The sequence below is a fragment of the Culex quinquefasciatus genome, chromosome 2 (assembly GCF_015732765.1).
Source record: "Culex quinquefasciatus strain JHB chromosome 2, VPISU_Cqui_1.0_pri_paternal, whole genome shotgun sequence".
Classification (NCBI taxonomy): Eukaryota; Metazoa; Arthropoda; class Insecta; order Diptera; family Culicidae; genus Culex; species Culex quinquefasciatus.
Window position 1 is genome coordinate 204288051 of NC_051862.1, and position 25032 is coordinate 204313082.

The window sequence follows — 25032 nt, forward strand, 5'->3', positions numbered from 1 at the left end:
GAGAAAATCGCGAAAAATTCTTGTTTTGCTGCTGCTGCTTGAGCAGAATCTCCTCGCAGACTGACAGCGGGCTGCTGCGATTTGAGCGAGGAGAAAAATCGATAAGAGAAACGTCAAAATGTCAATGTTTTTGACTGCGGCGAGGTTCGTATAAAAAGGTGAGAATTGAGTTCGTTTCTGAAGGGAAATTACGGATTACAATTCTTACACTGAATTAAATTCACTAATTGTTTACGTCAAACAAATATTTCCGGGTCCCTGCAATGGCGGCCATCCGGGTCCCTGCAATGGCGGCCATCTTCTTGAAACCAATACGTCTGAGGCGTCTGAGGATTACGAGAAGATGAAGAAGAAGACGAAAAAAAAATACTTCTGTCAACTCGGATTCCCGGCTAAAAGGATGAGAAATTAAATGCACCGGTTCTCCTCGGAGCCGTTCCATCGCCAAATCTGGTTCGCCGCAAAAAAAAAAACTACAGTCGACTCTCTGGCTGTCGATCTTCTCGATATCAATAATTCTCCATCTATCGATGAATTCTTCAGTCCCTTCAATCTGCATACTTCAATTATCTTCATTCCTCGATATTTTCCCTTGCTTGAAGGATCTCTTCCTCGACGGTCCCTTGGATTCTTTTTGCTTTAAAAATCTCCTCCGGTTGTCAATAATTTCACTTTCTCATGGCTTGCATAGACATTTTTCTTGGCGAAACGAAGCTTTGAAGGGTGTTTGACATTAGTTTGTTTTTGTTTGATGGACGTTGCCATGATTCTCTCCCATAGCTGGGTATCAAGAAAAAAATATTTTTTAATCGAGTCTTCATTTTGCATCGTTCTGTAAACTGATGATTCTCTTCCTCGACGGTCCCTTGGATATTGACAACCAGAGAGTCGACTGTACATTTTAACACCTCACCGAGGAATTGCTTCGGCTAGCTTACTGCAAGCAGAAAGTGGAACCAACTACGCGGAACCGTACTGCTCCTATATTCCACTGACAAAAACTATGACCAGCTGAAACTCAGCCTTTCCGGTACAAACCATCTTCAACAGCCAGCCAGTTTATGTTTCAGCTTCAAAAACTCTGATGTGTTTTTTCGGAAAGTGATCAAGACTACGACTTATTTTAATGGTAGCCGCGACACTTCCACGTTTAATCTCTGATAACGCAAAAATGAAAACAAGAACACAATTTTTCACGCCGCTCCTGAAAAGAATTTCACATTTTTAATGGTTTGATCGTTCTGACGTTTCTGAATGTAAACAATAGGCCATGATCTACCACTACCACCAGCAGTCGATTTCAGATAGGGGCTACTCACAAACACTAATGCGTGGGCTAGTTTTCAGACAGGGATTACTCACTATTACTAATGCAAGATTATAGAGTTATCTAAGCCCGATCTCACGCACACTAGCTTACCATTTGTTTTTGCTGGCGACCACAAATTTTAACCTAAAAATCCATCGTGTACGCACATGAATACATGCGCACGTAGATAGCTCTATGGTGATGGACGAGTAGAGCAACTCTTTACTCTGACACCACCCCCCTGAGAGCAACTCTTTACTCTGACACCACCCCCCTGAATATTTCACAAAAAAAATCTTGATTCTTATTATCAGATTCTTAAATTTTTTATTTCTTAAATTCTTAAATTTTTAAAACCTTAAATTTTTTCGTTCTTCAATTCTTGAATTCTAATTTTTATTTCTCAAATTCTTCAATTCAAGGTCCTGAAACCTTACGTAAATTTTTATGCACGATCTCTGGAAATGTATACATACACACAAAGATAAAATACTGTAAATTTAAAAAGATCGTTCGTTGGATTAAACGTTTGCGTTGGTGAATAATCGTAGAAAGTCCAAGCATTTGAATTTAAAAGTTGAAAAGTTGTTGATATTACCATGCATTTCTGGAACAGAATCGTTGTATCGGTAAAAGTTTTTTACTTTAAATATAAGAATAAAATTTTTATTGGCAAGAATAAATAACATTTAACATTACAGTGATGATTTTCGAAAAATGTGATGGATTTTATTTCAATATTTTAATATAAAAACATTTGCTTTCGTTTTATTTTATTTAACGCATCTGTTCATAGTTGGCCAACTTCCGCGTCCAAGCTGAACCGATTCTTACGGTACGCCACCGGTCACGTCCAAAGGCACCAGGCTGAGCAGGTTACGGATGGACGTTTCGTTGGGCAGCAACATCGCGGCCTTCAATATGGAGCACAGCAGCGATGTATAGAACAAGGTGGTTTCGTTGCCGGCCATCATAAGGACAGGCTTGGGAGAAGTTGGCCCTAAGGGCAGATCACTTCTGATACTGAGGTTTGTATGGAGTGTGTATGTAGCGAGTATCGTACTAGATATCGTGCGTATGATACGGGACTCAGTATTGACCATTATCTATGAAGATTTATTTCAGTGTGGAATCTTTTGACATTTGTCAACGTCAAACTTTGGTGCTGTTTTTGCTGATAGTTAGATGCAGTTGGCGGTTTCAGATTCTGCAGGGCGAGGTTGAGTCGATTTTGGTGATAAAACCAAAGACAATCGCGGAGAGCGATTGCGGGTTGTTGGAGTACCTGTAGGACATTGTCGGGACGAGGCGGTTCAAGCAACAGTTGATGAAGATCAACGAACCTGTCAAGCGCTGAACAAGGGGGGGGGGATGTTTCTTCCGGGATCCTGGGGAAACCAGGATTTATTTTGCACGGATGGTAGTAGAGGACGCTGGGAGATCCCTGCTTGAACACCTCGCTGAAGCCGGTGGGCACCGGCGAAGGGGTCACCCACAGGAAAGTGGTGCCACGCTTCAGCATCCGTGGCGGAGGAGGGTTTTAAATTTAGAGGAAGGAAAAGAACACTTTGAAGCGCTCAAAAATTAACACATCGGAAAATAAAATCTCGTCCGAAAGGAATTCAAACAGCATCGCCCTCGAAACAACCGTTGACACAGAAAAACGAAGGCAGAATCCCCAGAATTCTCGCCCAGCTGTAAAATCTCAGAGGAATCGACTCGTAGTACGATGTGGCTTTTTATACCAGCTGCGATACCCTGGACTTAATGTTGATCAAATCATTTTTTCCCGGATCTTTGCGTCCGCATCAGGATTCCTTCTACTTATTCACTTAAATTAACAAAAATTTAATCATCTGGCCGCTGAAATTCAAACAATCTATCAGCTCGATTCCGTCCCCAAATGTAGATTAATTGCCAACAGATCAAGCAACAGATTCTTTTCCAGAACTCGAAATTTCCAAATGTGTTGTTTATTGTTTATTATTTTGACCGATTTTGACAACTACACCGATATAAATTGTATCCAAAAGTTGCCGTACACAGTATGCGATATACTCGAAGTGAATAACCCTTAGGCTTGGCTAGACACTGAACATATTCTCAATACTCACCGGTGACTTTTTCGGTATTCCTAGAGAGCCTGGAGCTTATTAGAGAACGGTCATCTCAAACCAAAACTACCATTCGAAGCACGAGAACTGTCAAACGGAGATACCAATCGAGCATAATCCTATGTTTTATGCTCGATTGGTACCTCCGTTTGACAGTTCTCGTGCTTCGATTGGTACATTTGGTTTGAGATGACCGTTCTCTAATAATCTCCAGGCTCTCTAGGTATTCCAGGTAGGTGTTCTTGATCAGGTTCGTCGGATCTCGCTCCAACCTCTGGAAGTAATTCAATTAGACAGCTCCAGGACCTAGGGTTTCTTACAGACGGTCCTTCCAGAACTGGTGCAGAAAAAAGTTTGCATATTCAAAACAAGAATAAAAACTTTTAATCTAGCAAATTTTGACCACTTTTTATTTCAACAGTAAGTTACTTTTGCCATTACAGTAATATTTTTTTATGTGTATATTATTACTTTTTTAACATTAAGGTTTTCGGTTTTCAATTTTTTTGAAATTTTAGCTAGAATTTTAGTTTATTTTTGTTTAACTTCACATTTATTGAAGGTGGAATTTTAAATTCTTTCAAAATTTTATAGGTTTTTTTTTTTTCTCCGTGTTCCCTTTTAATTTCAAAAAGTTCCCGAAGGGTTCTGACAGCCAGTCAAATTTTGAAAAAGTTTGCTGCTTTTCGGTAACGTTCAGAGCGCGAAACTGTTTGATTGTAAACTATTTTTATTGTTTTACCTTATTTCACTGTTAAAAGTTACTATTTAAGCAAGTAAGTCATCGTAATGTGCTAGTTGAAGATTATCTTACAAAAATCTTCCCCAAATTCAAGCAATGGATGTGTACGAGTTCGAAAAGTCCCTCCTCACCCGGATGCAGGAAATTTCCACGGTTCTGGGTGCGCGCGAGGGCATTCCGGTTGGGGCCAGCGCCGTCCGCACCGAGTGGGCCAACTACGTGGAGATTGCGATCGAACCGACCGGCTGGCAGGCGCTGTGGCGAGTGCCGCGCGTTTTGTGCGAAGACCTGGCCATTCCCTTTCCAACGGTCATCATGGGCACGGTCGAGCAGGTGCTGTTTGACGAGTTGAAGGCGACGTTCCTGGTGGAGGCCGTGCAGGATGATGATGTGCATTTGCCGGAACGGCAGACGGTTTCGCTGGAGGAGCTGTGGCCGTTGAAGGACCAGGAAAATGACGCGTTGAACGTGGACCGAACGGCGGAGTGCGTGGACCGGTTGCGGTTCTTCTACCAGCACATCTGGATGCCGTGGGACAATGACAGTGATGATGACGTCGATTGGGCGGGGAAGCATCTGGAGAGTCGGGTCAAGTTTTACTACGATATGAAGAATAAGGCGATGTCGAAGCGGTTGTCCTCGCACGTACTTGCTTTACTGGCCGAAGCGAATTACATTCAGAAGAAGCGCGAGCTGCTGGAGATGGAGATTGACGAGCAGGAAGAGAACGAGGAGGATGCGGAATGTGCCGACTTGACGTTGAACAGCAAGGCCACAGATATGATGAAGCTTCACCTGAGGTTGAACGCGATCAAGAACGAGATTGACATTCTGGAGAACCCGGCGATGAGGGAAGTGTACGAGAAGGTTCGCTTTCCCGAAGACGACTCCACGTTCGAAGCTGGGCTTGAAGTTACGGCTGAAGCTTTCGTGGTGACCCACGTCGGAACGCTGGATCAGCAGATGCAGTATTTGAATGAGGCAAAGCGCTATATTGACCAGCGGAAGATCGTTCGGATTTGCGACTCGCTGCAGGGCGCGCTGGATCGGTGCAAGTCATCGGATGATCTATATCTGCCCCCGGGCAAGCACCAGATCAAGTTTCTTGAATATCTCAACAGCGCTGGTTCGCTGCGAGCCATCAGCTCGGTCAACTTTGTCGAGGCTTGCGAGCGGGAAAAATTACAAACCCTTGAAGACATTCCCGTCGTAAGTTCCAAAGACGACGACAGCATTCTTCTCACGATCGACGGAGACTATTGCTTTGAAAACATCATGCTAGACTGCGCCAACGTCCGCACTGGCGTCCTCGTCAAGCGCGGTAACGTAACGTTCAAAAACTGCTGCCTCGTCGGCGATCCCAAATCTACCACCAAGCAAGGCGTAGTCGTGTTCGGCAACTCCACCGTCCGCTTCGAAAACTCCGTCATCCAACACTTCTCCACCGGAATCTACTCCAACCAAAACTGCACCATTCAACTGGCAAACACCATCATCCAGTCCTGCATCAACGGGCTCGAAGTGCTTCGCGGCGGCCAGATCGCCTTCACCGCCGCCCAAATCAACGCCTGCAAAAGCTACGGAGTCATCCTGGACGCGGACGACGACGGCGACGCGAACGAATCCCCCGAACCGCGCACCACCTACACCAACTACGCCCAAATCGATCGCCCCGAATTCCGCTTCACCGGAGACTGCGCGTTCCGCGGCAACGGCCAGGCCAACTTTGTCGTGTTCAACGGCGCCGAGCTGGATTTTAACAGCTCCTGCTTCGTGGACCAGATGGCGCCGGCGGCGGCCGGGGACGACGACCTGCCAACGAACGTAAGTCTTTACCAATCTTTGGACATGGACGAGGACATTAGCGGTGACGAAGACGAGGACGCGGACTCAGGGATGGACGGGGGAAGGTTCTTCAACGACTTGGACGTTATCAGGTCGATTGTGATTGATGGGGAGCAGCAGCAGCAGCGGGGAGGGAATTTGGACCACGGTTCGTCGACGGACGGGGACGTTTCGTCGGAGCTGGAGTCCGAGGACGAAGTGGCCGTGATTGAGATTGACGATACGGTTATAGAAATTGATGATAGTGTGGCGGGACATGTGGGCGAGTAAGACGGGACTGACTGCGACTGGTGGTTTTGTGTTGTTTGTTGATTATGAGATTGAATAAATTTGTTCTTATTTTATTTGCAGAAGCGGAAAAATATGGAAGACTAATTCCGTGTGATGGTCCCTGTTTTAGAGTGCCTTTATGCAGCTCTCTTTTAAAAATGCGGGTTTATTTTGTTTAACGAATGGAATTAAAATTACAAAATCTACGAATGGTGCAGTTTTGTACAAATAATATGGCAATAAACAATTTATCTTTTACAATCTAAACATTTCAGCAAAAAAGTTTATTGAGATCCGAAAAAAATATCAATTTGAAAAAAAAAACAGGAATTAAAATTTCTCCAAGATGTATTAAACAAAATTTAAAAAATGCCTATGCATACAAACTAAATTTAAGCAAAAAATGTAAAGTGAACAACTATATTTACAAGAAGATGCGAAGATTGTTTTTTTTCCAATTTGTATAGTATTTTCTGCTTTTTTTTATTTCTATGTTTATTATGTTGACCTATTGAATGTCTTAAATTTTAACAAATATGAATATTTAATAGTTAAACTCACAATGTTATTCACAGGGGTTCTTGTCCAAGGTTCAAATGATAGCAACACATTTTTTGTTTCATAAAATTTTGTGTTTGGTAATTTTTACGGGCTTTCGAAAACAGGTCTTATTTGTTTCCCTAAAATTGGCCCATTTTTGTTTACATTTCACACTGTAACTTTGCTTGTGCTTAACTCTCTAACGACCATGGTTACTTCAGAGCACCACTAATTTTTGCGTTCAAAATTAATTTCTCTGCAATCATACATTTTTTCAACTTGCTTCAACCTACATTTGTTTATATAGAATGTTAACTTATAATCATCAAAATTTCAACAAATTTGGACGATCCAGTTACAAGTAATGTAGAAAAACGTAAAAAATCTCGATTTTGCTCTGGGCGGGAAGGGGTTAACCAAATTTGATGAAATTTGGGGAGATGTTAGTATACATTTTTCATGAACACCTGCAGCTTAAAGCACCATGAAAAGTTGTGTTAGTTCCGAGATATTTGAGTTCAAAGTTTTGGTGCTCTGTTTTTCCATTAAATTTTCTTTGGAATGTTGCTATGTTTGAATTTTCAAGGCTGAAGCACGTATTAAACTACGACAAACAAACAATCAAAAAAAAATTGGATTGGATTTTGTGTTTTTTTGTTTTGTTTTTTTTTTTTTAAGTTCGAATTTGTTTCAATTTTGATGATACTTTTGAATATGTTTTTAATGTATTGTTTGTACATATATTATAAAAGATTTTCAAATATGTGTATCTTATGGTGGTAGAAGGTGTCTTTCACTTTTGGGACAATTACTGTCAATGGTGGTTCTGAATCAGAATTCAGGGTCCAGAAATAGTAAATTGGGTACTAAAGCCCTATGTAAATTTTTATTTACAACGGTAAAAAATACGGTTAAAAACCATTTTGGTCACTTTTTTTTTTCATTTTAATGCAAAAAAAATTGACAATACAACATTTTTTCCATGGATCAACTATGGTCTCTTTGGAACGAGCTGTCAAGTAGGACCTTTTCTGTCAAGAAGGACCGTGAAGTTATTTTTTTAAATTAGCATAGCATAGCATTAGTGTCTACCCGTAGCTGCTACTTCGTTATTGACCAGGACCCCCAAACATTGCTCCGTGGACCACAGATGAAAAGTAGGAACCAATCATCACCCCTTCGCAATTTTCAAAGGTCCCTATCGTGCTGATCAATACCGACGCCGGCCACGACCAGAGGTAAGACACGGGGAAGTGAATGGGAATGTTAGCCGATACTTGAGTGATGAGACCGCTAAATCAGCTGCGTCTCCGACAAAGTATCACATGAGTTTTGAGGAGTTAGTAAGATGGGTATGAGGTCAGGATTCACTGTGGTAAAGATATCTATCTAGGGATTCAAATATAGTATTAATTCGACCGCGATTCTCCAGAAATTCTCCGTCGGCGTGCCTTCCGATCAACGGTGATGTAGGAAGGGCTTCATTCATTAAAACTATTTTATATCATAAGCCTTAAAACATATTCGTCGACGTGCCTCGATGATATGGAAAGGACTTAATCCAGCAATACGACTTGCTTGTCTCAAAAAACAAAAATCGGATCGTTTCTATCGAAAACCATATAAAGAGAACAAAAATAAAATTCATCGGCCAACGAACGCGCGAACTGAAAACAAATCGGACCGTGAAGTTATTTTTTTAAATTCAATTCAAAATCCATTTTAAATCCTTTGCGGTCGTTCAAAGGGTCATTGTACTCAGAAAAATAAGCCTTATCGTTATGAGCAATAATATCACAAATTTAAACTTCATTTTCGGAAATGGAAAAATAATCACGATATGTAAAATGCTTCTACAAACAACACAAACCAAACTATTTTTTGATTGATACATTCTGACTCAAGATTTTAATGTTTTTCTAAAACAAACATGGCCGATCTGGAATGATGCCTTCCAGAGCCTTATTACGGTCCAGGCTAGACTATCTGAAGCCTCGATTATCCGATGTTTTGTATGGGACTTTGGATAACTGAATAAGAAACCTTTTTTTTGTTTTTTTTTCATTGTCTTGTTTTAACATCTAATTCAATTCTGTGACCCATTTTAGTCAAATTTGAATAGTTGATTGTATATTAAATAAAATAACAAAATCTTGTTTTGAAAAGGACCTATAAGCTATTGTCATCCATATGTTATAGGACCATTTGAAAAAAAAACTCTAGAAATGTATTTTTCAATATTTCGCCAGCGCCATATTGACCGCCATCTTGGATTTAAAAATTCCAAATCAATTTAGCGTATAGTTTAGGTATCATACTAAAGCTACACAATAAAAAATAAGACAACGAAAAAATAAATTCTGGATTCGATTATCCGAACTTTCGATTATCCAAGCGATTATCCGAAATAAATATTTTCGAGACCATCGGAGAATCGAGTCTAGACTGTATTTCTATATGCCTGTTTTTTTTTTTTTAATTTTTCAAATTTTTTAAGCAGTGATTTTTAATTATTTTTGATTTTTTGAGTCTTAAAATTAAATATTTACATTTTTTTTAAATTTAACAATTTGTTTAGGCTTTTACATATATTTATTTGAATATTTTAGAATTTCAGATTTTTTTGCAGAACAAATATTTTTTAAAGTTTTCCACCCCCTTTCAAAATTGGCCCGAAAAATCAGAGGGCAAAGAAAATTCAAGAATCTTCAAAATTGCAATGAAATTTTGAGTGCAATCTGCTCAAATCAAATTAAAACGCATTCCCCTGTGTTTAAAACCATTTGTAGAGTGTTTCGGTTTATTCAAAAATATCTTGAATTTTAACAAAAAATCTATGAACAGAACCGGATTTTTTTTGCTGAAATTTTTGGTTTCGTCAACAAAAACCAATAATTGCAAATCAACTGAACTAGTGTAATATGCATTTTAAAACACTTATTTTCATTTATTGTGGCTTGTTATTTCAATATTTATACTTTTTAATTTTGTTCTTGGGCGTTTTTGTCTATGGGGAAAGTGGATCATTTGGTTTTTGCATCATTGCATCGTTTCGCGGCAATCACACTTGGCAGAGTTCGTTTTCCACTTTTCAAACAATTTTTTTATTCAACCTAGAAAAAAGTCGACTGAAAAAATCTTTTGAAAACCTCGGAAAAACGAACTCAGCAAAGTACGATATAGTATAAAAGATTTTCTAATAGGTGTATCTTCTGGTGGTAGATGGTGTCTTTCACTTTTGGGACAATTACTGTCAATGGTGGTTCTGAATCAGAATTCAGGGTCCAGAAAAAGTAAATTGGGTACTAAAGCCCTATGTAAATTTTTATTTACAACGGTAAAAAATACGGTTAAAAACCATTTCTGATCACTTTTTTTTCATTTTAATGCAAAAAAAAATTGACAATACAACATTTTTTCCATGGATCAACTATGGTCTCTTTGGAACGAGCTGTCAAGTAAGACCTTTTCTGTCAAGAAGGACTGTGATGTTATTTTTTTAAATTAGCATAGCATAGCATTGGTATCTACCCGTAGCTGCTACTTCGTTATTGACCAGGACCCCCAAACATTGCTCCGTGGACCACAGATGAAAAGTAGGAACCAATCATCACCCCTTCGCAATTTTCAAAGGTCCCTATCGTGCTGATCAATACCGACGCCGGCCACGACCAGAGGTAAGACACGGGGAAGTGGATGGGAATGTTAGCCGATACTTGAGTGATGAGACCGCTAAATCAGCTGCGTCTCCGACAAAGTATCACATGAGTTTTGAGGAGTTAGTAAGATGGGTATGAGGTCAGGATTCACTGTGGTAGGTAATGCGACCATGAGCAATTTGTTTATCGGTTGAAATTTTAAAAATCTTAGGCAGCCGGCTGCGGAAAGATATCTATCTAGGGATTCAAATATAGTATTAATTCGACCGCGATTCTCCAGAAATTCTCCGTCGGCGTGCCTTCCGATCAACGGTGATGTAGGAAGGGCTTCATTCATTAAAACTATTTTATATCATAAGCCTTAAAACATATTCGTCGACGTGCCTTCCGATCCTCGATGATATGGAAAGGACTTAATCCAGCAATACGACTTGCTTGTTTCAAAAAACAAAAATCGGATCGTTTCTATCGAAAACCATATAAAGAGAACAAAAATAAAATTCATCGGCCAACGAACGCGCGAACTGAAAACAAATCGGACCGTGAAGTTAATTTTTTTAAATTCAATTCAAAATCCATTTTAAATCCTTTGCGGTCGTTCAAAGGGTCATTGTACTCAGAAAAATAAGCCTTATCGTTATGAGCAATGTGGTGATCTATTATGGGGGTTCTATCCGGGATCCTGTCCTGTCCTGGGTCACTCCCGGCAGCACGACTTGTCCACTCGCGCACATCACAACAACTCCCCCAGCTGACGTTAGCTACACGATTGTTGTATTCTAGGTAACACTGACTTAATCCTGCTCGCTCAAGCTGGTATAATATTAGGGCGGTACCACATCTCGTTTTGTCTACAGATAGTGAATCTATATTCATTATCACAAAATGACACTACCTGTTTCTCGATAAGTTTAAAGTACATAGCAAGCTTCTTCAGCTAATCTTGATGCCAATCTATTCAATGTCTAGCAGGCACTTCTTAATGTATACTTTTTGGACCAATCTAGCTTTTCTATCAATTTTTATCATTCGTCCTACTCTTCGCTCTATTTATTTCTTTTTTTAAGGTCTCTTGGTGATTTATCTTCTCCTCTCTTCAATGAACTACCGATCTGGATTATAATGCTTTGATCAATTATGTACTTTGTGTGCTTTATAATTATTATGTGTTAGTTGGTTATTTAGATTACTATTTTTCTTCAATAATGGGGTGACATAACCCAGCTGCTGGATAAAATTACTTAGTCCTTTCTTTACGAGAAACATTTGCTAACATTTTTTTATTAACATAGTTGTGTTTGCTCTCAAAAGGTCAACCAGATTTGTATTACTACAATTAAAAAATAAACCTGTAGGTTCTCTACCACTGTTAAATCAAAATGAATTTTAGGCACATAATAACTTGATCCGCTTTACTGCTCCTCTGAATTTGTGAATGTTTTGTGTTTCAAAATTTGGTATAATGTTTCGTTACTGAAAATCTTGTTAATAATGTTCAAACACTTATTTTCTTCATTTTTAAACAAACAAATCACAAACATTAGGCCAAACCAAAATAAAATCTTTGCTATTCTAATTATGCCTTTAACTTTGTCTTTTAACCCTCCAGTAAGAAATCGTAATTAAATTTTCCTTTTGCATCCTTTTTTTTACACATTTTATCTGTTCATTTTTCATTTGCACCCCACAAAGTACAATTACTTTTTAACTAGATCTATTATTATGTGGTCTTTGCTAATAGTGTATCTTCCTTTTTTTCCTACCAGTTGATAAGATCATTATTCTGCAGTGTTGGTATTATCGCGCTCTCGCGAGAAAATTTTCTCTTTCTCGAGTTCTCGAGTTCTATTTGCAGTTGTTCTTTATCGGTCTCTATTATGGCAGTCGATTTCTCGACTCACATCATTCTGACATTCGGCTGATACTTAAATTTTGGCTGAGTCTTCTTTTTTTTTTACTAGCGGTTTATACTCTATCCATCTTTGTGTTTCATTAACTGTTACGCTTATTACAGAATATCTACTTTAATTATTTCAAACTCTCAACAACTTGTACAATCTAATTAATTCAATCTACAGTCGACTCTCTGGCTGTCGATTTTCTCGATATCAATATTACTCCAGCTGTCAAAACATTTATCAGTCCCTTCAACTTGAATTGAGGCTTCAAGCAGCATGCTTTGATTTTTCGTTCTATAATATGATGCCCCCCGCTCTCAACGGTTCCTTCCATATCTGTGCTTCTGGCTCGAGACGAGAAGCTCCCAGCGCGTACGCTTACCTCGCGAGCACCGTCGTACAAAAGAGCCCGATTGCTTGCTCGCCCGAAACACATCACGGTTGAGTGAGAGCCACCGTTTTCTGAGAGCCCAAGACTGGCTCTCATAGTGAGTGTCACTCAGTTGTGACATTAAACAGTACAGCTCGCCCCTGGCAAACGACAGTAGAGCCGTGACAGTGATTGCTTGATATTATGCCCCACAATATCGACATCGAGAGAGTCCACTGTATTAGCTTTTTAAAAGTAATTACAAGCGTTTGAAAATCTGGCGAATTTCCCCCGCAGCTTTTTAGCTGATACGCATCACACCGCGTACGGTTCAACCGATTTAACCGTTTTTTTTTTGGGGATTACTTTTCCTATTATGGAACTTTTTATTTAACACTTATAATAAATCCTTCCCGGATCTTTGCCAACTTTGCACTTTAAATTTCTCTTTTGGTCTCTAGTTTACCTGACTCTCAATCCTTCCTGACTTCTTACGCAATATCATTCTGGCTTTTAGCCTACGTTTTGCTCTTGGCCATTTTCTGTTTTACTGGCTATTGGCATCACCCTTTATTTATTCCTTACTTTCTGACTCTCGATCTTTATGGTTTTATCTTTCCTTACCCTTTGGAATCTGTCCATTTCATATTTTCTATCCAGCTCATAAACATCAGTTCTTACTCCAGGTCTCCCCGTGTTTCATTTGTATCAATGCTTCGGGTTCCGACTACGTATTACCGTCTTTTGCATCTGGCTCTTAGCCTAGGGTTCTGACTGGTTCTGGTCTTCCCTCTTATTCAACTGGCTCAAGACCTTGGGTCAGATTCTTGGTCTTCCCGCCTTTTTTCAACTGGCTCAAGACCTTGGGTCAGACTCTTGGTCTTCCCGCCTTTTTTTAACTGGCTCGAAGCCTCTTGTCGGACTCTTGTTCATCCCGTCTCTTTTCAACTGGCTCGAAGCCTCGGGTCAGACTCGTGGTCTTCCCGTCTTTTTTATTCAACTGGCTCGAAGCCTCGGGTCGGACTCTCGGTCTTCCCGTTTTTCAACTGGCTCGAAGCCTCGGGTCAGACTCGTGGTCTTCCCGTCTTTTTTATTCAACTGGCTCGAAGCCTCGGGTCAGACTCGTGGTCTTCCCGTCTTTTTTCCAACTGGCTCGAAGCCTCGGGTCGGACTCTTGGTCTTCCCGTTCTTCAACTGGCTCGAAGCCTCGGGTCAGACTCGTGGTCTTCCCGTCTTGTTTCAACTGGCTCGAAGCCTCGAGTATGTCATCTGCTTTGTCAATTTAACTCATTTTTAGGTTGAACTATAACGTCAAAGTTCTTTCTGCTCTCTCCCATATTTTGCCGAACAGAACATCTAATAATTCATCTGGCCAAACCCTGGAAACATGTTTCGGCACGCCCTTGCTTCAGTCTGTCTCCACTCTGGTTCAACATAGTCTGTAACTATTTGTACATACAAACAAAAATTCAAAGAAATGTTAACAAACCTAAAACACTCCCCACGTCCACATTCTCTTCAGTCGGTGACCTAGTGTTAATTTTGTGTACTGTTTTCGTTGTCGATGAACCAAGTCTACGATGGCATCTGACTAAACCATGTTCGTGAATATATTTCACACAATTTCAACCTCCGAATCGAGTAAAGCTTTCTACCCGAAAATTCACTCAAAAAAAATATTTTTTTTTTTACTCTAGTGCATAGCGTTTTCTATAGCAGGAATTCTACTCGATTTAGGTGACGAAGAACTACAAAACTTTTTACACCCAGTTTCTATCCACCCCGGGACTAGAACTGACGACCACTGGATTGCGAGTCCAACGGTCGACCATCGACTCTCCCGAAGAAGACTTCTACATTTTGCGGATATCGACCCGTACACATTGACTGACATTTACTCTGTGTTTACTTCCTTCGCCAACGGAAAACTTGATCTAACAAATCTCGTTTCGAAAATGTCACTGGGCCACCTGGGATCGAACCCACGCCAACTGAATTAAGAGGCAATCACGATTACCACTGCACCACCGGACTCGGCGAAAATTCACTCAAACCCTTTAAAAATATATTTTGATTTGTCTTAAATTTTTACCTACTTACTGGGGATTTCCCTTTCAGCGTGCACACATTCATGTAAACAAACAATCACTCACCACTTCCAGCCCAGAAGCCTAGAAAAGTTCATGTTCAGTTCTGAACTCTCAAACTGAAGAAAACTTTAAAATTGTTTTCTTTCGTAGCTTCTTCACTTTCCTAATTTGACAACATTACAAATGATTTCGCATTGTGGTCGCTTAGGCGTGAAGCATTGCAATCGTCTACCTTTTTCAATTGCCAAACAAATCAAGTACGGTCTTACCCAAACAATGCGATCCCATCCTCGTCGCCAATTTGTGGTGATCTATTATGGGGGTTCTATCCGGGATCCTGTCCTGTCCTGGGTCACTCCCGGCAGCACGACTTGTCCACTCGCGCACATCACAACAACTCCCCCAGCTGACGTTAGCTACACGATTGTTGTATTCTAGGTAACACTGACTTAATCCTGCTCGCTCAAGCTGGTATAATATTAGGGCGGTACCACAAGCAATAATATCACAAATTTAAACTTCATTTTATGAAATGGAAAAATAATCACGATATGTAAAATGCTTCTACAAACAACACAAAGAAAACTATTTTTTGATTGATACATTCTGACTCAAGATTTTAATGTTTTTCTAAAACAAACATGGCCGCCAAATGGCCGATCTGGAATGATGCCTTCCAGAGCCTTATTACGGTCCAGACTAGACTATCTGAAGCCTCGATTATCCGATGTTTTGTATGGGACTTTGGATTTGTTTTAACATCTAATTCAATTCTGTGACCCCATTTTAGTCAAATTTGAATAGTTGATTGTCTATTAAATAAAATAACAAAATCTAGAGTTTGTTTTGAAAAGGACCTATCCAGGTTTTTAAGCGAAGATGGCGTTCGAATTGTGAACGCCCGAATTGTCAAAATCGCGTAGTAGCACCAATATTAGAAAAAAAAGTATGGCTGTCATGCCATGGCACACTTTTTTCGTAATGTTGGTACCACTGCGTGATTTTGACATTGCGGGCGTTCACCATTCGAACGCCATCTTCGCTTAAAAATCTGGTCTTCCATATGTTATAATCTTTTGAAAACCTCGGAAAAACGAACTCAGCAAAGTACGATTTTCTGGTTTTGCTATTCTTGACATCCCTAGCACACACGTAACGCATTGCGATACACTGTAACTGAAAATCACACTTTGCTGAGTTCGTTTTCGAACTTTTCCATACGATTTTTTCAGTTCGACTGCGATTACACAACAAAGTGTGTGTGTGTGTTCGAACGGTTCGAACTCAGCAAAGTGCGATTTTCAGTTACAGTGTAGTGTAACGCCACCCCACAATTTTGACAGTTGTCACAAATCTGCTTTACCGATAATAAACTGTTTACGTTTTCAATCCTAAAAAAAAAAATACAAGATTCAACAGAGAAAGTTTTACGGGATTCAAAAACATCTTTTTAATCTTGTTTTAAATAAAATTTAAGAGTATTTTAATCGTAAAACGTTGACCAAAGCAAAGCATCACATCACACGATGGCAGGCAATCCCGCGGAGGAAACATTCGACCAGGCAGAGGTAAGACAAGTTTTCTACATTATGTTTACAAAATTCTCAACAAACACCTTCTCACCAGTACGACGACGAAGACCTGGGCGAAGTCCAGATCGAGTCCACGGCCGGGCGCAAGCGCCTGTTCAGCAAGGAGCTGCGCTGCATGATGTACGGCTTCGGGGACGACCAGAATCCGTACACGGAGAGTGTGGACCTGCTGGAGGATTTGGTGATCGAGTTCATCACCGAGATGACCCACCGGGCGATGGAGATTGGGCGTACCGGGCGCGTCCAGGTCGAGGACATCATCTTTCTGGTGCGGAAGGACGCACGCAAGTACTCGCGCGTGAAGGACCTGCTGACGATGAACGAGGAACTGAAGCGGGCCCGGAAGGCGTTCGACGAGATTAAGTACGTCGGTGCGGAGGCTAAGATTAAGGAGAAGTAAGGGGGTGGGGAGGTTTAATATAGGGAGGGGGTGACTGGCAAGTAGAAATGTCGTTTTGTGTTGGATCCGAACGTCCGAGGTTGGCTTTATTCGGTAATTCTAATAGGGATAGTGCTGTCTACAGCGAGAGATTCAACTAACAATCTAAACTCTTAAACGTATTAGGAAATGCTTACAAATTTACAGTTCGTCGTGGTTATTTCCCTCAACGGAATCACACTCACAGTTTGAAGATGTCCCCGGTTGGCTGGCCTGTTCCATTCCGGGAAGAATCTGCACGGGACTAACGATGTTTCGACTGTATTCCTGAAAAGATCGAGCGATTAGTTGAGATTTTAAGAATCTTAACCCAACTAACCTTGAACAACAGCCCGGAATAGCACAGAATCGATCGCGGCAGCAGGTGCTGATCGACGAAGGCTTTCGCGTTGTCCCGAACTGTAATCATCTCGTCGTCTTGCTGTCTTGCCCGCTGGATGTTTTCAATCAAGTCGGACAGATCACGCTTCAGCGGCAAATATTCCCTTCCCTGCTCGAGTTTGCTGTAAAAGTGCTCGTAATACTTGGATGCCTGCTTGAAAACGACGGACGATCCGCCGAGCAGGTACGGGAACCGGTAGGCCGCCACCGTTCCGTCCACGTTGACCTGGTACTTGTAGTCGAAGAAGTCAAAGAAGGAAATGTGCGCCACCTTCGGACCGTATTTCTTTTCTTCATCCCGGAAAAAGAAAAAGTTCGTCAGTGAGGCGTTCACCAGATCCGGATGTTGCTGGGACAGTCCGACTAGGTCGAGCCGCTCACGGCACGCGTCCCGACCTCGCCAAAACGCTTTCGGAACCTTCTCCTCCCAAGGAACGCCCTTCCGTTGAACCGAGAGCATATCGAGAGAAACTCGACTCATGGCCTCGAGGGAAGCTTCAACGAGATCGTACGTCGGCATCACGATGTCGAAAGTGTCTTCGCTGCCGCACCAGGAAAAGATCGGGTACGGTCCGGTTGTCCTTCGGTGACCTCCTTTGGTGACGAGTGGCCAATCGCCGAGGTTCACAAAAAGCTCCATATCCGGGAGAAGCGTTTTCCTCGCCAACGAGAGCAATATCGCGTCCATGTACATCTTGAAACCGGTGTACCGACCGTAACAGGTTCGATAGATTTGATTGTCCTTGACCACGTAATTACATAGCGAAACCGAGCCCGGTTTGTCGTACTGCTGAATGATCCGTGGTCGCAAACTAGAGAAATTCACCGCCCGAAACGGAATCAAATCGTTGTTGATCTGGACGTCCTCACTGGGACACCCGATCTGCTCCATCCAATCTTCCAGCGGTGCCTGCGGACAGTAGCAGTTTTCCGTGTACAGCTTGCCCTCAAACCTATAAGGCGACTGTCCCAAATGCCGCTCTCCCAGAAGCACGTGAATCTCCACGTTCCAGCACGTTTCCATCAGCTTGTACCGAATGATAGACGAGCCATCGACCCGGTCAATCTGCTCAATCTTAACCCGGCATGACCCAATCCTAGAGTGCCCCTTGAACAACACCCGATATTGCTGAGGAACTCTGGAAAAAAAAACCAAAACCAACCTGTTACTCACCACCCCACAAAAAAAAAAAAACTAAAACAAAACAGCTGATTTCTACTCACATACTCCCCGCACCGTCCCGAGACTCCACGAAGAAATACCTCGCATTCAGCGGCAGCTTGTCGGCCAGTTCCAGGCCCGGTCCCCAAACCCGCGTGTCCTCGCCCCGACTCGAACCGAGCAGCTGCACCAGGGCGAGAAACAGCACTTGCAAAAGTTCCATTTTTTCACGCAAAAACTTTTCAATCGATTTCCTTGCGGCCGACCCGCGGCAGCAACGGGATCGATACTGAACGAACAGTTTTGTGGGGGCGGCAGGCAGTGACCGGCGCGCTGACTGTTGATTTCGGTACCGTTGAACTGTGACGGCTGCGGTGCTGCGGCGTGTTTACAAACAAATAACGGGAGTAAACAGATGGGTGGTGGGTGGGTGAGGTGGTTGGGGGTGGTGATGGGAAACGGGGTGGTTATGAGAATCGGTAAAGTAGAGGTGTAGAGATGGTCTGGTTGTGAAATTCAAAAATCAGTAACAACATTTCAGAAGGGCGAAACCTACGATCCTGCCGTTTCGGGAAAATCAACTTTCAAAATTTTGCAATTCCGATCAATTCCTTACTTTACTTTTACTGCTCAGACAACCCCCGGGTCATGAGCTGTCTCCAGATGCGCTGCCACTGAACTCGGTCTTGGGCTGCTACTCTCCAATTCCAACTCGGAACTCCCACACTTCGAAGATCTTCCTCCACTTGGTCTAACCACCTTGCACGTTGCGCCCCCCTCCGCCGTGTTCCAGACGGCTCCGAATTGAACACCAACTTCATCGGATTGATAGTCTGGTTCGGTTGGCGCGCATCCAGCGCGTCCGGCATTCTCGCGACGTCTCCGGCCCACCTGATCCGGCCAGCCTTGGCGACTTTCCGAATGTTTGGCTTGCCGTAGAGTTGCGCCAGCTCGTGGTTTACCCTTCTCCTCCATACCGTGTTATCACGCACGCCGCCAAAGATCGTCCTAAGCACTCGCCGTTCGAAAACTTCAAGTGCTTGCAGGTCCTCCTCGAGCATCGTCCACGTCTCGTGCCCGTAGAGAACGACCGGTCTTATCAGCGTTTCGTACATGGTGCACTTTGTACGCCGGGAAAGATGACCAGACCGTAGGGTCTTGTGGAGTCCATAGTAGGCACGACTACCGGTGATGATGCGCCTCCGAATTTCTCTGCTGCAGTTGTTGTCAGACGTTACCAACGAACCGAGGTACACAAACTCCTCCACGACCTCGAACTCGTCACCGTCGATCGTCACGCTCGGTCCTATGCGAGCCCTAAGGGACTCGGTTCCTCCTGCCAGCAGATATTTCGTCTTCGCCACATTCACCGTTAATCCAACCTTTGCTGCTTCCCGCTTCAATTCGGTGTACCGCCTGGCCACCCTCGAACGTCCTGCCGACAATGTCCATGTCGTCGGCATAGCAGATGAATTGGCTGGATCGGTTGATAATCGTGCCCCGCATGATGAAGCCCGCCCGCCTCATTACACCTTCAAGCCCAATGTTGAAACAGAGGCCGGAGATACCGTCGCCTTGTCGCAGTCCCTTGCGCGATTCGATCGGGTCGGACATCGCCCCGAAATCTTCACGCTGCACCGTGCCCCGTCCATCGTTGATTTCACCAGTCTGATCAGCTTCCCGGGAAAACCGTTCTCGTACATGATCTTCCATAGCTCTTCGCGATCGACCGAGTCGTACGCGGCTTTGAAATCGATGAACAGGTGGTGCGTCGGGATCTGGTACTCGCGACATTTTTGGAGGATTTGGCGTAGCAAAAAGATTTGGTCCGTCGTCGATTTCCCCTCCACAAAACCGGCTTGGTACGGCCCAACGAAATCCTTTGCTCGCTCCGACAGAGGTCAGAAGATGATCTGAGACAGCACTTTGTAGGCCGCGTTGAGAATAGTGATGGCTCGATAGTTCTCACATTCCAACTTGTCCCCCTTCTTGTAGATCGGGCATATTACTCCCTCTTTCCACTCCTCCGGTAGCTGTTCTGTGTCCCAGACCTTGACAATCAGCCGGTGTAGACAGGCCGCCAGCTTGTCCGGGTCCATCTTGATGAGTTCAGCACCGATACCATCCTTACCCGCTACCGCGTTGATGGTTGCTTCAATTCCTATTTCCACAAAAAAGCATGAAAACCTAGATGAAAACCATAATTTTTTTCAAAACGTAATAGAAAATAGGAATAATTTCATCATAGAGAGCAATTTGAAATTAATTAAGGTGTTTTTGCTATTAAAAATTGAGAAAAACAAATGACGCCTTTATGAAGAGCGCTTAATTGAATCATTCAAGTGTTTGGGCACTTGGAAAAAAGGGTGGCGTATTTTCAGTGTACTAGTAAGTTGAGTTTTATTTGTCGAAATCTGCATGAGTTCAGTTATGCGTGCAATCGCGTTACACTTGTGGTTGTGATCAATCAAGTCACGCATTCACTGAACAGCCCCTTAAACCAGCGTTACCGTTGTCAAGTTGCGCGCTTTTTTGTTTGCATTTTGCGAGGTTCGTATAAAAAATAAATTTAATTTCGCTTGAATCTAGGTAGTTGCATTGTCTTATAATTAAACTTTATTAATTGAAATTCATGAAGTAACATAGTGTAACAAAGATCATTAATTTGTACTGGTTATGAATGATTTAACAAAAACATCTCCCAAACCAAAATAATTTTTAAATTAAATAATAATTATTCTTGGAACTGACCTTGAACTTCCTTTGTCCTTTGATTTCACAACAAAGCAAACGTCGATCGCCCTTCTCTCGCGCCCCAGTCAATCATCAAACAACAAAATGTCGCACCAATCGACGGAATCGCCCACCATAACCGGCTCGAACCACGGCCCGGACGAACCGAAGGCTTTCATCATCTGGAACCAGCGGTTGGCGGCAGCATCGGCCACTTCCACCCCGGTCAACGTCAGCTCGGACAGCTGCTTCAGTTTCGCCTACGACGACGGGCCAAACACTTCGTCGGGGGAATTTTCCTCCTTCTCGTCGGAGGGTCACATCTTGCCGATCAGCGAATCCGGGGAGGTGCTGGCGGAGGAGCTCGAGTGTTCGGATCTGAAGCCGAAGGGGCCGCTTTATGTGAGTGTTGGATTGCTTTTGAGGGAAATTTGATTGATGAAACGGCCTTTTGCTTTGCAGAACATCATCCGGAATAAGATGAATCTGAGCGAGAAACGCGGTCCGAAGTTCCTGTGCCAGGAGTGTCGTTACCCGACCAACACCCGCCTCAGCATGGTCACCCACATGAAGATGCATCTGCGGCCGTTCTGCGAAGCGTGTTTCGCGGTGTTTGATTCCCAGGATGGAGTGGTAAGATGTTTGACACCTGCAAGACTAATAGAATTGCTCAAAGAAACTCTTCCGCAGCACACGCACATTCGTGCGGCCCATCCGGAAGTGGTGCTGGGCGAGAGCAAAGACTTCTACTGTTTGCAGACGGTTGCTCCGCCGAATACGCCCACGCCGTTGTCCGACGACGAGATGAAGACGATCGAAGGGTTGGTCAATCCGATTGTGAAGTATCCGTTCAGCTTCCAACACCAGGAGGAAACCGAGGGCGAGGCCACCAACGAGGACGAGCCACGACTTGTGATCGACGACGGACCCAGACCGAGAGGACGTCCTAAAAAGAGCCAAACACCGGTGGTGAAGCGGACGCTGAAGAAGAAGAAGTTTAAGAAGGTAAAGGTTGAAGATACCACGCCGGATAACGTGATGAAGAAGATCACGTCGCGATTTGGACGTTCGATTAGCTTAAAGATGCCACAGTTTTAAATTTTGGTGATCGATCTTCGCTTGTTAATGTTTTATTGTTAAAGGATTTCAATCAAGGAATTGAACCGTCTTTTAAAAAGACCTGAGCTGAATTTTTGTTACTGGAATTAAACCATTCTCCTGAGTTAGAGGACATCGTTTTATTCGACACTTATCTACAAACAAAAACAAACAAGTTAAAAATCGGCAAACTCTTTCACATACAAACACTTTGAGGTCACCATCAGCTCCGGCGGTTCCTCGTACGCATCGAACTGACTCGTGTCGCCGGGACCTGCCACTTTTGGAATAAACGGCGCCGTTACTTCCCCGTTCAGCAGCCCAATCCAGTTGGTGCCCCGGAACCACGCATGCTGCTTGATGTCACTCGTGCCGTTCTTCAGGTTGCCGAACCGCTTGGTAAGATCCACCTGCACCAGACTCTGTATCAAGTTCCTGATATCCGTGCCAAAGTTGGACGGGAACCGCACCTTGCCCTTGACGATCTTTTCAAACAGCAACATCTGATCGGCCGAGTGGGTGTAAAACGGCGAGTAGCCCGCGATCATTTCGTACAGCAGCACTCCAAAGGACCACCAATCGACGCTCTTGCCGTAGCCCTTGTTCTGGATGATCTCCGGTGCCAGATATTCGGGCGTTCCGCAGAGCGTCCACGTTCGATCCCGGATCAACTTGCAAAAGCCAAAGTCCGTGATCTTCACGTAACCCTTCGCATCGATCAGTATGTTCTCGGGCTTGAGATCGCGATAGATCAACCCAAGATGGTGCAGGTACTCAACGGCCAGGGCAACCTGCGCCCCGTAGAACTTGGTCTGATCTTCGCCAAAGCGTTTGTTCTTCCGCAGCAACGAGTACAGCTCACCCCCGCTGACGAACGGCATCGCAAGGTAGATAAAACTGTTGTCCTTGTAGCAGCTCTCCATGGTCACCAGAAACGGAAACTCGACGCTCTGCAAGATCCGCTTCTCATTCAGCATGTGCTGTAACTGCTTGAAATGGAAGTGAATGAGAATTTCAATTTTACTCCTTAATCGTCGGAAACGCCAAGTACCTGCTTCTGCCGGATGATTCGCTCTTTGGACACGATCTTCATCGCAAAGTATTCCTCACTTTTCTTTTTGCGGATCAATCTCTACAATCACAATAAATGCAACTTTCAGCCTAAATCTCACAACTCCACCCAGCCAACTCACCACAACCCCGAACGCGCCCGTCCCCAGCGTCCGCAGCACGTCGTAATCGTCCAGCCCGGTCTCGCTGGCCACCCGCGGGTTCTGGTACCGCCGCTCAAAGTCCACCTTGAGCCGGTTCAGCGTTTGCTTGTAGTCGCTGGTGCTGGAGAACTTTTTACCTCCTGCCCCGCGGGACGACGACTGCGTCGACGGGGAACTCTTGAGCGGGCTGTAGCTTTTCAGCGTCGGGGCCGACTTGACCTCGGCCATGGCTTCCGAACGAAGGGACGCAGCGAGACAGCACCTGTTTCCTCCTGCACTACCGGTGAGGCGACAGGTCAGCAGACATTTGAAGTGCTGGAGACGGCCCCATTCTGGCATGGTTTGCTGGGGTTTTGCTGGCTATCTTTTTCAAACTTTTGGGATTTATTTAAAATTAAAACAACACAAACAAAAATCTTTTCGAAAAAGCCAAATTAAATTTTCAGAGTTCTTTTAAAAACATTGCAGCGAACGACAACAAGACCGACATACACGAACATCTATAATCACCCGAATTGAATTTTCTTCAAAAATTGGGGAAAGTGTAATTATTACGCTTACTTAATAAGTTAATTTTACTCAAAATTTATTATAGATATATTTTAAAAAATTATAAAAAAATAAAATAAAATCTGTTAAACACTAATTTTAGGCCGTTTTTGGCTTTTTATTCTAGAAATTTAAACTATTCTTGCTTTTAATCATAAATATAATTCTTTAATCTAAAAAAAAAACTACATTCTGAAATCCATAAATTTTTAATTCCTGAAATGCTTATATACTTTAAAAATTCTAGATTTCGAAATTCCTTATTTCGACGGGTTTCTTTACCAAGTAGTTTCTTTTCTCGTATGTATGGCAGGTTGAGTACTTGCTCCTAACTCCATCCTGGTTTCTACTATTTAAACCGATTTAAACAGCTTACTAAAGTTACTTGCTGACTTCCTATTGAGTTATTTATCACTCGATTTATGTTGAAAACCACGTTGAAAACTCTTTTATGAGCTGTAATTGAACGTCAATGAGCTGATGGTAACATTAAAGGCACGCGATGGAATACTCTACAAAAATCAAATCAAAGTAAAAACGGATTATAAAATGCTTTAACTTCTAAAACTTTAACACTTATTATTTTTAAATTCCTAAACTCTAAAACTCTTTAACTATAAAATTATAAATTTTGAATTGGATTAAATCTTAAATCGTCTTTAATTCTGATTTGCTTAGGAATTTAAGAATTTAAGAATCTAAGAATCTAAGAATTTAAGAATTTAGGAATTTAGGAATTTAGGAATTTAAGAATTTAATAATTTAAGAATTTAAGAATTTAAGAATTTAAGAATTTAAGAATTTAAGAATTTAAGAATTTAAGAATTTAAGAATTTAAGAATTTAAGAATTTAAGAATTTAAGAATTTAAGAATTTAAGAATTTAAGAATTTAAGAATTTAAGAATTTAAGAATTTAAGAATTTAAGAATTTAAGAATTTAAGAATTTAAGAATTTAAGAATTTAAGAATTTAAGAATTTAAGAATTTAAGAATTTAAGAATTTAAGAATTTAAGAATTTAAGAATT

At 42.4% G+C, this 25032-nt stretch overlaps 5 protein-coding genes across 6 annotated transcripts; 3 read left to right on the forward strand and 2 right to left on the reverse strand.

Moving 5' to 3' along the window:
• Positions 1-4084: 4084 nt before the first annotated feature.
• LOC6034391 (protein nessun dorma) lies at positions 4085-6354 on the forward strand. Its single transcript, XM_001844657.2, has 2 exons — positions 4085-4199; positions 4260-6354. Exon 2 carries the CDS (start codon positions 4262-4264, stop codon positions 6278-6280), a length of 2019 nt encoding a protein of 672 aa, XP_001844709.2. The 5' UTR covers positions 4085-4199; positions 4260-4261; the 3' UTR covers positions 6281-6354.
• A 9862-nt stretch (positions 6355-16216) lies between these two features.
• LOC6034390 (transcription initiation factor TFIID subunit 13) lies at positions 16217-16873 on the forward strand. The gene is made up of 2 exons (XM_001844656.2): positions 16217-16405; positions 16464-16873. Exons 1-2 carry the CDS (start codon positions 16364-16366, stop codon positions 16827-16829), a joined length of 408 nt encoding a protein of 135 aa, XP_001844708.1. The 5' UTR covers positions 16217-16363; the 3' UTR covers positions 16830-16873.
• A 9-nt stretch (positions 16874-16882) lies between these two features.
• LOC6034389 (protein O-glucosyltransferase 2) lies at positions 16883-18780 on the reverse strand. Its single transcript, XM_001844655.2, has 3 exons — positions 18474-18780; positions 17188-18388; positions 16883-17135 (listed from the first exon to the last, which is right to left on the reverse strand). The coding sequence occupies exons 1-3, from the start codon at positions 18632-18634 to the stop codon at positions 17010-17012; spliced, it is 1488 nt and encodes a 495-aa protein (XP_001844707.2). The 5' UTR covers positions 18635-18780; the 3' UTR covers positions 16883-17009.
• A 2180-nt stretch (positions 18781-20960) lies between these two features.
• Positions 20961-22370, forward strand: LOC6034388. Its single transcript, XM_001844654.2, has 4 exons — positions 20961-21000; positions 21199-21546; positions 21607-21777; positions 21835-22370. Exons 2-4 carry the CDS (start codon positions 21250-21252, stop codon positions 22240-22242), a joined length of 876 nt encoding a protein of 291 aa, XP_001844706.2. The 5' UTR covers positions 20961-21000; positions 21199-21249; the 3' UTR covers positions 22243-22370.
• Positions 22363-23900, reverse strand: LOC6034387 (cAMP-dependent protein kinase catalytic subunit beta). Of its 2 annotated transcripts, none has more exons than XM_038254689.1 (3): positions 23436-23900; positions 23294-23374; positions 22363-23231 (listed from the first exon to the last, which is right to left on the reverse strand). In XM_038254689.1, exons 1-3 carry the CDS (start codon positions 23793-23795, stop codon positions 22419-22421), a joined length of 1254 nt encoding a protein of 417 aa, XP_038110617.1. In that variant the 5' UTR covers positions 23796-23900; the 3' UTR covers positions 22363-22418. The 2 variants fall into 2 exon arrangements, with proteins under 2 accessions (XP_038110617.1, XP_001844705.2); XM_001844653.2 differs by having other exon boundaries at positions 22363-23228; positions 23436-23899.
• Between the last annotated feature and the right edge of the window lie 1132 nt (positions 23901-25032).